We start from the raw sequence: 14,122 nt of genomic DNA, 5'->3' as shown, positions 1-14,122 counted from the left end.
ATTAGATACATTCGTTCCCTTCTTTTCTACCCATGTTGTTGCTTGTGCCCTTTATTCGGTGACTAACCATATTACAAGCCCGTGAAAGCCCCATTGGTTACTAGTCCCAAGCTTAGCTTGGGGGAGCTAATAGTAGTGAGGTGAGGGAGTTGTAATGTGGTGCATTTCGAGCATAGTGAGGGGTGAAAAAGGGAGTTCTTCTTGTCATGTTTGTTGTTGAAAAAGAAAAAAATAAAATGAAAGAGATGATAAGGATAAAAAAAATGTGAATGTTTCTAAAAGAAAAAAAAAAAGAGATTGAAAAAAAATGAAGGAAAAAAATTTGTTACTCTCAAAAATTTCAAAGTATTGTTTCACTCAAGTTTTGTAACTTCATATCCTTATGAGTGATTGGTTCTAATTGTGAAAAAAGTCAAGAAATTATGGTGTGGTTTATTCGTTGTTTTATCATGTATTGAGTAGGAGAGTTGTGGTCATTATTTTGGTTGATCATGGTTTTATTTAAGATTTATGCTCCCCAAACCCAAGGCTTTAAGCTCACATTTTACCCAAATTTACCGCAACCTTAACTAAGCCTAACATTACAAGCTTTGAAGACCTTCCGACCTTTGTGCATAGAGTCGTATTAACATGAAAGTAGTTTTTTATCAATGCAAGTTATGACATGACACATTTCGAGTCGACTACTAGGTTGAGTGTATGTTTTTCTAGACACACGAGTGTTGTGAGTTTGGGAGGGCATTGTTCACTTATATGTTGGGAGGAGAGCGAACGGGTACATCTTTTACCCGCCACATAATGAGTGACGAGTGTGTGAGCACTAGTCTTGAATTCCATTGTGCACTTGTGGTTTCGCTTTGCGTGACAATTGTTAGGGAGGATTCGTGGTTGGGTGGATTTGATTGGTTGACATTGATGCATGCTCGTTGAATTTTGGCTTGAATTATGTCTTTAGTTTTGAAATATGTTAGGGGTGAAGTTGATCTTGTATTCATCGATGATTTCCTTGCTTAGGGACAAGCAATAACCCTTTTAAAAGCAAGGAGTGCTTATTTAGAACAGTAAAAAGACTGCAAGACCCTTAAAATCCTTCATCAAAAAATTGAGATTTTTCTTAAAAATAGTGTTTTGACTTATTTACCCTAATATATCACTCTCTCTCTCTGCCTCCCTCTCTGTCTAACCAAACCCCATAGTCCCGGGCCCTTTCCTTCGATCTTAACGGCAACGACGACATATCTCTTAACGGGCTCAAACCAATACCCAAACTCTCTATTTTAACTAGCTTGTTCTTTCTTTCTATATAATATCGCCCTTTTTATTGTTAATTGTGATGGATTTGGTTGGTGGTTGTGGTTGATTTTGGGTTGGTTTCGGAGGAGACGATGAGCATGTGAGGCGGCCGCAAATCATCTCTATCGTCATCACCACCGTTGATTTCCCCGGGCTCACAATTCTGGGCAATTGAATCCCTCGAGAATTTCCAAGAAATTTTAGGGCCCCAAAATGTGACTCGAACTAGATTGGTCGGAACTTCTACTGTCTGGGAGGCCGGCAATTGGAGTATCTTCCTAAATGAGATGAGAGCAAATCTGGATTTTAATTTTCATGTAAATCTGGGCGGAGGATCATGGAGATTGTGGCTTGGAAATGTTTATGCTTGCGACGACGTTTAGGGATGATGGGTACGTCGCGTCGTTGGTGGTGGTGGTGGTTGTGGTGTCATCGTATGGTGGAGGAGGTAAGAGAGGGTTTAATGGGGTGGAGACGTCGTCGGAGGTTGCATTGTTATTGGTAGCGGTGTTATTTGGGGTTGTGGCAGTGGTTTCTGTAGTGGTTTGAGGACATGGAGATGTAGGATTGGTGGTTTGGTTTTCCTTTTTGTTTCTTTTTCTTTTGGGTATTACTCGTATTTCAAAAGTTGAAATTATTTCAATTCTTTCATCAGAATACTCCTTAATAATGGAGTACTCGTTTTTCATGGTTTAGAGATTGTTGGGCTGAATTGAAGTTATCACTACTACAAAATAGGCTTATAGCAACACCCTTTTATGCAACAGTTTCAATGGCGTTGCTATATCATACTTATTGCAACAGTTAAATAATTATTAATTTGAGTAGACTTTAACTTTAGAAAAGTGTTACTATAGAAAATCCATTGCAACAGTTATATAATTTAATTATTTATTACAACATATTTGATTGCAATGTTTTGATGAAATATTGCAACGGTTTTTTTTGTCAAGTATCTAAAAAAAATTAAAAATTAAAAATCAAAAATTAAAAACGCTGAAAAGTTATTGGAATTTTTTGTTGAGCGGTAATTATTTTTGGTTTCCCTCCTTCAATCCCAAACCCTTCTGTTTCACCCCAAAGTCCCAAACCCTGATGTTTCACCCAAAGCCTTCGTCTCTTTCATTGTTTCGTTCTTCTTCTCTGTTCTCTTCCACCTGATTCGTTCTTGTCGATCCTCTCCATCATCGTTTCCCGAAGCAAGGTAAATTGGAGATTGGCGTTTCTGAATTAAGAATTGGGTCCTTTGCTTTGGAGAAAAGTAGAAACCCGCAAATTGCTTTTCTGAATTGGCTAGAAGGACGTACAAGGTAAGTTTGTATATATTTCATCGAACTTGGTCTTAAATTTCAGAATTATGCTGCTTAATTAACTGGTTAAAATTGGAATTTTTTTGTGTGGTTTTGAGTCTGTTTCTTAATTCGGGAATTCTGTTGATTTTTATTCTTGTGCGTATGATTTATTTACAATTTCTTTTTGTTGATTCCACAATATCAATCAACTGTATTATTGATCGATGGTTTATTTTGGATGATTTTATTCTGAATTTTGGTACTTTCCGCTGCAATTTATTTGTTCTTTAATGTCCCCTTCTTCGTTTTCTGAACTTGTTCCTCTGTTTTCTTACTTCTGTGTATGCAGTTGCATCTATTTCTCTTCTAAATGCAAGTTTGTTTCCTATGAGTTCTTAATCTTAAAATTTCTAATAATAAATGCTACTGCACTATGCTTCAAATTCGTTGTTTACCTTTTTAGAGTCACAAACCTGATTAGTAATGTCACGAGCAAATAACTTCACATATGATGTTGCTAGTTTCCTTTTTTTGGGTGCTTGGGTGTTGCTGGTGCGTGGCTGATGGTTTCGTTTTGTTCAGGTGTTGGATGCTAGCTCTTTGATGATTTGTTGTTGTTGGTATAGTCTGATGGATGGGTATGGTAACTTCTGTGTTTTGTGTAGTTGGTTGGGGTTCTACTGCTTCTGCAGATTGTGATGTTCTTTCACATGTTGCTTTCGTTAGGTTGTGTGTGTTTTGCAGCTGGTTGGGTGTAGCTGTGGGTCTGGGTCTGGGTCTGATGTTGCACTGTTGTTGGGTCTGGTTCTGATGTAGCTGTTGGGTCTGCTACTTAACACTTGTTTGTTTGTTCAACTTGATGTGTTCTTGTTGTAAGTTGGGTTGCTGTCCTAGTTGGTTGTTATTGAACTATCCATATCTAAGTGAAACAACTACTGTCTATTTTGAGATGTTGGTGTGCAATATTTTGACATCAATAGAAATTATTATTGCTTAGTTTTTTCTAATCTGATTGCCAGCAGCTTGAATGCGGGGGATATATTTAGGACACGGTTGGGAGAACATGACTGTCTTGGCTACTGTTATCTATTAATTGCAAAGAGTAACTGAGTTGTGATGTAGACAAAGAGAGAAGAGCTCACTTGGGGCATTGCTTTTATTGCAATGTTTTTGTGTATCATGTGTGTTGTTCAGGATTACAAGAACTCTCAGAATGCCCGAAGGTTTAAATTTCCGCATTTTATTTGCCGGAACTTAATTAGTTGTAACTGAAATGACTAGTTATTTAGCGCATAATTAGTGTCTTAGCTATGTTGAAGTTGATGTAGGTTAGTTGAATTGGTTGCCTATTCTACTTCTTTATGCTTCTGTTCCTTTATTGTATTCTCTAGATCAACAATTTATATATTTAACTTTTTCCAATTGCTTTTACATTATACATTACCAATTAGGGGCTGCAAATTTTACGCTGATGTCTATATTTTGATTGATTATTTACTGAACAGTCTGCTTAAGTCTCTTATTTTTTAATTATGTCTATATCCAACAAATCTATTATTCGTTGCAAAATATTTATGATCTATAGATTTTTTTTTGTGTAATTTAGCCATTGTCGTTGTTAAATATATTTAACAATGGATCAAAATTGGATGAACTTCCCTAGAGGTTCAGAAGGTTTTAAAGCTGCTTTGAATATTTTTCTTGATGGTTATTTTACAAAGGATACTATTGGAGGACAAACTTTTTTCCCTTGTAAAAAGTGTTCTAGGCGTTTTTGCCATTCTAGAGACGACATTTATGATCATTTGATTGTTGACGAATTCGTAAAGGGATTCAAGGAGTGGGTCGTTGAAAGGGAAGCATCTTCATCTACAAGTAACGATATGTCTGGAATTAATGATCAAAATACATATGATGATATCAATGGTTTATTACATGATACTTTTATTGAGGTGGAAGAAGGTTTAAATGGAGATCAAGGTGTTCCAAGTGAGCCAAATGAGGAGGCTAGAAAGTTTTATAAGCTAGTAGAAGAAGGGAAGCAAGAGTTTTATCCGGGTTGTAAAACTTTCTCAATGTTATCCTTCATAATCCGTTTATTTCTCTTCCAGGTCCTTAATGGCTTAAGCAATACGACCTTTGGGGATCTCTTAGAGTTATTAAGAGAGGCGTTTCCTATGGCTCGACTTCCAAAATCCTATAACGAATCTAAGAATATAATCAAGGATTTGGGTCTTGATTATAAAAAGATAAATGATTGTCCCAACGATTGCATTCTTTACAGGAAGGAGTATGAAGGAGCTGATGTTTGTCCCAAGTGTGAAACATCAAGGTGGAATTCTAAGAACGTCCCTGCAAAGGTTTTGAGGCATTTTCCTTTGAAGCCTAGAGTCCAAAGACTTTTCATGTGTTCTAAAACAGCCGAGTCAATTGTTTGGCATGATAAAGAGCGAACAAAAGATGACAAAATTAGACATCCAGCAGATGCATAATCTTGGAAGGAATTTGATGAGACGTATCCTGACTTTAAGAAGGAACCAAGAAATGTTCGACTAGCTCTTGCTAGCGATGGATTTAATCCATTTCGAACTATGAGTGTTGCTCATAGCACATGGCCTGTTGTGTTGATTAATTATAACCTTCCACCCTGGTTTTCTATGAAACCTGAATATTTTATGCTGTCTTTATTAATTTCGGGCCCTAAGTCTCCTGGAAATGACATAGATGTTTATTTGCAACCGTTGATTGATGACCTGAAGGAATTATGGGAGTATGGGGTTGAGACATATGATGCATTTAAAAAGCAATCATTTCATTTGCATGCTGCTTTAATGGGGACGATAAATGATTTCCCGGCTTACGCTATGTTATCTGGATTGTCTACTAAAGGAAATTATGCATGTCCTAATTGTAACCATGATGTGACACCGAAATATTTGCCTCGCAGCAAATTTTTTTTTTATATGGATACCCGTAGGCTTCTTGATGCAAGTCATCCATGGCGAAAGGATAAGAAATCATTTAATGGAGAAACAGAGGATAAGTGTGGACCTTCTCTGTTATCAGGCACTGACCTAGTAAATGAATTAGAGAACTTTGTAAATGATTTCGGGAAACCAAAGAAAGGTGGAGGAAGTAAAGGTCCATGGAAAAAGAAACAAGCTTTTCTTCAATTGTCATATTGGCCTAATATCAAATGTTGTCATAATCTTGACGTCATGCATATTGAGAAAAATATTTTTGACAATATTGTTGGCACGTTGTTAGACATTCCATGAAAGACTAAGTACCACAACAATGCGTGTCTTGATTTAGTGGCCCTTGGCCTAAAACCACATCTCCACCCTTATCTTTCTGATGATGGCAACCACATGTTATTTCCACCGGCACCTTACACAATGGTTAATGAAGAGAAGGATTTGTTCCTTAAATTTATTAAAGAGACAAAGTTACCTTCTGGGTATGCATCAAATATAGGTAGATGTGTACAAGTTGAAGAAAGAAAGTTTGCTGGTTACAAAACTCATGATGCACACGTTGTGCTTCATCACTTGCTTCAGGTTGCTGTTAGAAAAACATTGCCAAAAACTGTAGCAGTACCTTTGATTAGATTGGGTATTTTTTTCGGGGTATATGTAGTAAAATTGTCGATCTGAAAGAATTAGACAAGTTAGCATCTGAAGTTGTTGATGTAATTTGTCAATTCGAAATGATATTTCCTCCTGCTTTCTATGGTGTTATGATGCATTTACCCGTTCATTTAGTAGAGGAAATCAAATTTGGTGGACCCGTGCAATATCGATGAATGTACTTTATTGAGAGGTATCTTGGTAGGTTGAAGTCATATGTCCGAAACAGGAGTAACCCCGAAGGAAGCATAGCAGAAGGGTATATGATGGAAGAATGCTTGACTTTTATTTCTCGATATTTACGTGAAGGTGTAAACACTACACTGGACAGAAGATGTGCTAGGAATTTCGGGGTGGCTGATGGGGATGACGAATCATCTATTTTTCCTAAGATAGGATATCCTCCCGGAGGAAAAGGGAAAAGAAAAGGAAAGGGATTTACTATGGATTTCCAAAGTTTGAAGCAAGCTCATAGATATATCATCTTCAATTGCGGCGATGTTACAGTGGAAACTTATATCAAGTAAGATGTTATAAATATTTTTTATTTACTTCATTGTTATTTTAATAATGACTTATACATTTTTTTTCTTCAAATTTAGAGAACACCAAACTTGGGTGAATATCCAGGGTCGAAAGCGTAGATGGGATACCGCACAAAGTCATAGTAGAGATTTTATTGATTGGTTTCAGGCAAAGGTTCAAACAGAACAAGTTAATGGTGAAATGTTTTAGTTTTCTAAGGGTCCTAATCCTAAGGCCAGGAGGTACACTGGATACATTATTAATGGTTATAAGTTTTACACAAGAGAGCGCGATTCACGAATAAAGACGCAAAACAGAGGAGTCACTTTAATAGCTTTGACTTCAAGTTTTGCTAGCTCAAGGGACCGAAATCCTGTAGATGGAGATGTTACTTACCATGGTGTTATAGAAGAAATTATTGAATTAGACTTTTGGTCTCAATTCATTGTTGTGCTATTTAAGTGTGATTGGTTCCTTGGTGACATCGATGAGTGTGGGCTTACATATGTCAATTTCAAGAAGAAATGTTCCAAAGATGATCCTTTTGTACTGGCTTCTCAAGTTCAACAAGTTTACTTCTCCCAAGATCCAGTTGAAAATGATATTCAGTATGTTATGCAGGATCTTCCAAGAGATCTTTTTGAGTTTGAGGAAGAGCTAAGTAAGGAAACATATTCGGAGGATCCTATTGATTTCAGTTGTAATGGCATGCCTCCTGTTGATGCAAATGATATTCATGCCAGAGCCGGTGGTGAAGTACGATCTATACACATAAGTGATTTGTTAGATGTTTCACCCGAGCTTGAAGTTGACTCTGACCATGATGATACAGACTGGGATTAGATGCTTGCTACTGAGGATATCCCGATTCCTGAGTCATAGGGGTTACCTAAGGATAACCAATCCAATCAGTTTTAGTTTCTTTAATATACTTATTTTATTATTATTTTTGGTAATATTTGGATAAGGGAATGCGGTTAAACCTTTTAATTTTCGTTGTTGAAGATACCCCAAAGTTGCGTTTGAACCGTTTAATCTTCTAGCTCTGCTTAGTTCTATAGTTTGTGCTTAATTCTATTTTTTGAGCTGCTTTGTTGAGTAATGTTCTGCTTACTTATAACCTTTTGATGTTCTATTTTCTGTTTGTGTTGTTGTTGGTTTTGGGTTGTTTGCCTTAGTGAACGCTGGTGAAGGCTAATAGGGGCTGCAAAAGTTTGTTTGAGAAAGCATGTCTATGTCTGTATAGCTTTTAGGCTAGCTTGCAATTTGGTTTTTTTTATTGTTTGTATAGATTGTTTAAGTTTAAATGCAGCTATAACCAGTGCATACACAAACATACACAGACAGGTAAATGATCAAATCCGTTAATCAAGTCCTAAACTGACTTGATCTTAGTGAAATATTCAGAGATTTTATCATCTTCATCTTGTGTCATGTCAGACGATTGTTCTTAAATGTTTATTTATTTTTCCCATATGGATGCCTACAATTCGTTTATTTTCTTTTCATCCTTCGAACTAATCCTTTGAATATTTGGTTGTTTTTGTTTGCATTCTTGCAGTAGAAAATGGCAAAGAATGGAAACCAAAAGGCTACAGCTGCATTAGCACGGTATGAGAAAGTAAGGTCCATGACCATAGAGAAGAATGCTCAAAAATTAAGAGACCTCGGGTTATTTGCTATTGCTCAACAAATGCGGGATAAAAATAAAAGTTTTGCGAAAGGAAAAGAGAATGTCAATTGTAACTAAGATGATCAAGACTGTGTACCTGAAAATGATCATGACTCTAATGATGACTGTGTACCTGAAAATGATCATGACTCTAATGATGACTGTGAGGGGGTCGAAAAAGCACGAGGCTAATGCGTGACCTCGTCCCTCGTGGGTGTGACGCTTCTTTTTGTCAAATCAAGTGTAATTAGATTTCCTATGAGTTTACACCCAATTGACTAGTAATATAGGAGTCGCCATTCAGTTTTTAACGACAATGAGAAAAACTGACAAAACCCGGTTATCGTGACATAAAGGGAGTGCAATTATGTTTGACCACGACGGCCGTAGGTTCCCTTGTGATCCCTGGTGTGGGGATCTCTCAACATACACCCGCAAGGTAGAGATTGAGGGTTCGGGGGACTGTAATTACCGAGAGGAGTACTCGCTCTTCGATAACTCCAGAGGCAGGATATCCTTACTAGCTCTAGCATAAATAATTGAAGGGACATGCGTTAACTATTAAACTAATCTGAGTTGATTTTAACAATATGCAACATATAATACTAGATCGAGCGCGATTATCTGATTTAGATTGTATTAAGGGACCTAGCATGATAATCCAATTTCCCAAAAATTTTATCTTTATTAGGCGTGATAGAACAATCAGATTTAATTAGTTTAACAGTTCATAAAAAGGGCGAGGAAAGCAATTAAATCATGGAAAAGGGACACATTACGACGCACCCTTGAGAGGTGCGTCACGGTTCTCAGAAAACTAACCACTTTGAATTTGCTATTTCTCCTTTTATTTAACGAATCTCATATTACGGGACAGGATACGTTCTGTTCGATTTTTGGATCGATTGCGACAGAACGCGTGATGAATTTCGCAGCGTGAGGCTTAGGCTTAGGGGTTTAGAGTCAATACTCCGAATATGAATTGTGTGTTGTGTCTTTCACGTCGAACTTGGGGCCATATTTATAGAAAAGAGTTCGTGGAAAGATAGAATTGTAGAACTCTAATCCACGAGGAATAATGAAAGAACACGTCCCAGGTAATTTCAGCGCCCAGGGCTGGGCGCCGAAGATTTCGGCGCCCAGAGCCAGGCGTTGAAAATAAGGTCTGGGCCGTTTCTTTGTCAGATTCGGACTCTTAGAATCCGGAGTGTGTGAGACTTAATCGAGTCTTTTAGTGCGTATTAATTTTATGACGGAATGCGTCTGGGCCCGTTACGAACTTTAGGCTCGTTAGGATTTTAATTAATACGTAACTCTTATTTTCGAATCGTATTAGGAATAGGATTCTCTCGCAATTTCTATCTCATTTAGGATTTATGTTGGAGTGCAACACCTAATTCTGACAGGTTTCTATCTTTTATGACTTGCCACTTTTAACAACTACCCATTACGGCAGTTACTACTTTTAGTAGGTTTCCATAAATAGCAGGTTTCTATAAATAGCAGGTTTCTATAAATAGCAGGTTTCTATAAATAGCAGGTTTCGGGTGAAATGAAAAGGGTGATTGAGATTTGTTATTTTATAGGAGATGCGTTGTCAAGTGGAGATTTATGTTCTCATCATCGAACCTTCCCTTTCGGGAATGGGGACAAAAGTAGGTGTCTACAGTTAGCCCCCACTTTGACTGAGTCTTGGAGTAAGACGATGGTAAAAGTATTAGACGAAGTGCGTCACACAAGCCATGGTGACCTGCTTTTGCGAGGGTCTCACGAGCTCCCGAGTGATAACATTTGACTTAAGGGTCATCACTTGAAGTGTCGACATATCCCTCATGTGTCATTGGGATTTGTCAACGGATAGTATAGAAACTCCCTCACTTTGTCATTGGAAGTATCTAAAGAGGCGTAGAAACTCCCTCACTTTGTCATGGGAGTAGCTACAGATTTTTTCGAAATTAAAGCTATAAAGTGTAATTGGGCCTGGCCAAGCCCAACCACGAGGTGAAAATGTTTTTAAAGATTCTCATTTTCAAGGCTAGCTAAACGAGAAAACCCCCTTGTTTTTATGGGACGTAAAACGAAGGAAAATCCAGCACATCGTTCTTTTTTGGAAAAACGGAAAACCAATCCTTTTAATTTTTTGGAAAAAAGGAAAACCAAAAAAGTTATCGCTGCAGCGACTAAGGACCTGCGCGGTTAGTGACGCAGACCCCGCCGGCTAAAGATGGCGAGCCTGTCCGCTAAGGGTGGACACCCCGTCTGATAGAAGTGGACGAATCTGTTTTTGAATTTTGAAAATAAGGACCTACGCGGTTTGTGACGTAGACCCCGCCGGCTAAAGATGGCGAACCTGTCCGCTAAGGGTGGACACCCCGTCCGATAGAAGTGGACGAATCTATTTTGAAATTCGTTTGTACTTTTTGAAGATAAGGACCTACGTGGTTTGTGACGTAGACCCTGCCGGCTGAAGATGGCGAGCCTGTTTTATTTCGTTTTTGAAGATTCTATTTTTCGAAAACTGAGGACCTGCGCGGCTAGTAACGCAGACCCCGCCCGCTGAGGGTGGGCGAGCCCTGTCCGCTGAGGGTGAACGTCCCTGAATTCGTTTTTTATTTTTTCAATTAGGGAACTCGCGTGGTTCGTGACGCGATCTTGCCAACTGAAGATGGGCAAGTTCCCTTTTTTGTTCATCGTGATTTCTTTTGAGAATTTCTTTTATTCATTCTTGCAAGAGCGAATTCTTTCGAGGGATGCTCGGACTTAGTTGTAACCTGAATGTGGGTTGACAACGGGTTTAGACGGACCTTTGTTTTGTCATCATCTTCTTTTGTGGTTTTGAGCTAGTCTTTACGGCTGATTTTTGCCACCACTTGGTCTTTGATCAGAGGACCATGTACAAGTGTCAACGGCGACCTTTCTCTGAGGTCGAAACCGGTTCTTTTGAGTTTACCCAAACATGGGACTACATGTAGCGTAGTCCGGGAATATGATTTTGACTCCGCACACTCTTTGTTGGAGTACATATTTTTTCGCGAGCCCCCAAGCACTTAGGCTCGTTGGTCATTTTTCGCCAAGAGAGGTACGTATTTTATAACGTCTTTTAATCATGTTTGGGGTCGTGCTCGTATGTGCGAGCGGCCTTTATAGTGGTGTGCTATTTTGGTGAAGTCGTGGAGTGCGACTTCAGTTTTCGGGCGACAAAGTTTATTTTCCAATAATATCCGGTTTAGCTTGGCCCGGATTTAATCTTTTGACAAACAAATATTTTTCATTTTGAGAAACCAACGACTTAACAATATTTTTTTGGTGTTTGGAAGAATGACCTTGACATTTATTTCGCTCATATTTGTTTTGAAAAGTGTACACATATATTCCTTGAGACGAGTCTAAGTTTTGACCAAGTTTTAACATTCACTTTTTCTATTTGGGTGCTAAAGATGCTTTTGGGCTTGATCTTGATTGAAATAGGGCCTCGTGTCTAGCAACACGGTTTTAAGTCCTTTCCTGTTCCGCGTTTTGAGAGATCCGGGCCTTGGGCTGCATTTTCAGCGCCCCAGGCTAGGCGTTAATTATTTCGGCGCCCAGCCGCGGGCGCTGAAAGTCCTCTCCTGGCGATTTTTGGTTTTCGGATTTCTTAACGCGTTTCCGAATGGGATCAGGATGTCACTTGATGTCTTCAGCTATATATAGGGGCTAGATACGTCCCTATTTTCTATCACTCTCAATTTTCTTCTCTCTTGTAGTTGCTTAGTCTTAATTCCTCCTTGCTTTTGTCATGTCGATTCCTCCCTTCCCACTCCAACGAGCTATTAGGCGTTGGCTACGAGCCCTTACTCCTACAGAAAAGGCTTTGTTGAAAGAATACCACTTAGAGGCACTTTTAGGCTTACAACAAATTAATAATGATTATAACTTTCTGCATGCATCCCTAAGCTTTTGGGATTCCGATAATCATGTTTTTGTCTTTCGGGGCAACGAAATATGTCCTTTGCCAGATGAATTTGCCGCGATCCTTGGTTATCCTACTAATGCTACTCCAGCCACCCCTGGCACCATTGAAGAGGGTAAAACAACCATAGGGGCTTTCCTAGGACTAGATGCTAACATGCTTGCTGAGATTGTTGTAGGTGATGAGGTTAATTTGGCAAAGCTTGTAAAACATCACTTTAGACCTAGTAAAAATATGACCGAACAAAAATTGAACATTCGAGCCCTTGTATTTTGCTTGTTGAATCATTATTTGCTGTCGAATAACAATGGTGAGTTCGGTGACATAAGGTTGATCCCCTTGATTAGCCAGATGGAAAGTTGCTATTCTATTATACCGTTGGTTGTTGCCGAGACTTTACTGAGTGCGGATGAGCTGAAGAAGGATGCCAAATCTGAATATTTTAAGGGGAGCCCCCTATTGCTGCAGGTAATCGATCTTTTCCTTGCGCATGTTTTTTTTTGCATTCTTTTTTACTCGTCCTGCCTGGAGCTGAGTTTCAGCGCCCAGGGCTGGGCGTTAGAATTTTCGGCGCCTGGTCCTGGGCGTTGAAACTGCGCCCCAGGCTTCGTTTGTTTATTTATTATTTTTTGATCTGATCGTACCCCTTTTTTGCAGATTTGGCTCATGGAACGACTTAGGCTCTTAGAAATTCCTGCCGATCCTAAACACTATCGCCCTATAGCCTTGGGTAACCGGAAGTGTTTGCACCGAGGCCAGGACGAGGCCGAGTGGGCCTCCTTTTTTACTCATGGTATCTGTTCTATTAAGTGGGTGGTACCATGGTGGGGTTTGACTACTATGACGGGGGGTTCTGATGTATCTGTTTATGTTTCTTTGTTGGGGCTATCCCGGCCCATTTATATCTTTCCTTACCGAGTCATGCGTCAATACGGCTTAAGGTAGACCATCCCCTTTTCTGATACGGTACCACCTAAAGTAGCGGCCTTTTCACAAGCACGGATTCAAGCATGGGCTAAGTATTATGATGGTCTCCCGCGTTGGGCCGTAGCTACAAATGGCTTTGTGGGTCTTTCTGAAAACTACAAGTTGTGGATGAGCTCCGATGATAAAGCTGTGAGGACCGAGGCTCGAAATGGGGAGCCGACTGAGCTTTTGATACCTCGTATTCGGGTTAGATATGAGGGCCGTGATTCTGCCAATCCTCGCACCCATGGTATTAAGACTGTGAAAGCTCGTCCTGATCGAAAGCGAAAGGAAGTTCCTCCCCGTTCCAGTTCTAGGCCTAAGAAGATGCCTAACATGAAGGGGCCTACCGTTGCTAAAAGAAATGCAAGCTCTCGCAGAGATCGTCGCCGGAACAATGTATGGGTTAGGAAGGCTCAGCCGTCTGTAGAAACAGTGACTAATCTAGTTGATGTTGATGATCCTTCTCCCACCATTGTCTGTGCCCTTGAGGCTGAGCGGGCTATAACTGAGAATGTTTCTGAAGTCTTGGCATCTTTGGAAGTTAGTGTCCAGGAGCCGGTTCTTATGGAGATTGATATAGGGGCAGCGCAGAAGACTGTGGGGGTGGATCCTGTGAACCTTGCCATCTACAAGACTTTATGTGATGATCCGGAAGAACTAGAGTAGTGTAGTTCCTGCTAGGGTGTAGGTGCCCTTTGTTTATTCCAGTTGTGTTTGTTTTTTCTTCTCTTAGCACTTTTGTTTTCCTTCTTATTATTTTTTAATAAAGGCGTATTTTATTTTTTACTTTCGT

The 14,122-nt window shown here is 39.3% G+C and overlaps 1 protein-coding gene across 1 annotated transcript; it reads left to right on the top strand.

Annotated features, from left to right (window-relative positions):
- Nucleotides 1-4,219: 4,219 nt before the first annotated feature.
- LOC110789134 (uncharacterized) lies at nucleotides 4,220-5,077 on the top strand. The gene has a single exon (XM_021993787.1). The coding sequence runs from the start codon at nucleotides 4,220-4,222 to the stop codon at nucleotides 5,075-5,077; it is 858 nt and encodes a 285-aa protein (XP_021849479.1).
- The last annotated feature ends 9,045 nt before the right edge of the window (nucleotides 5,078-14,122 follow it).

Source organism: Spinacia oleracea, chromosome 2, assembly GCF_020520425.1.
Source record: "Spinacia oleracea cultivar Varoflay chromosome 2, BTI_SOV_V1, whole genome shotgun sequence".
In the NCBI taxonomy this organism is placed as follows: domain Eukaryota; kingdom Viridiplantae; phylum Streptophyta; class Magnoliopsida; order Caryophyllales; family Amaranthaceae; genus Spinacia; species Spinacia oleracea.
The sequence above is the reverse complement of the archived record's forward strand: the minus strand, read 5'-3'. Positions and strand labels throughout refer to the sequence as shown.

What these genes read in the sequence shown, in the direction of transcription:
- LOC110789134 (XM_021993787.1), top strand. Translation starts at nt 4,220, where the DNA reads ATGGATCAAAATTGGATGAACTTCCCTAGAGGTTCAGAAGGTTTTAAA.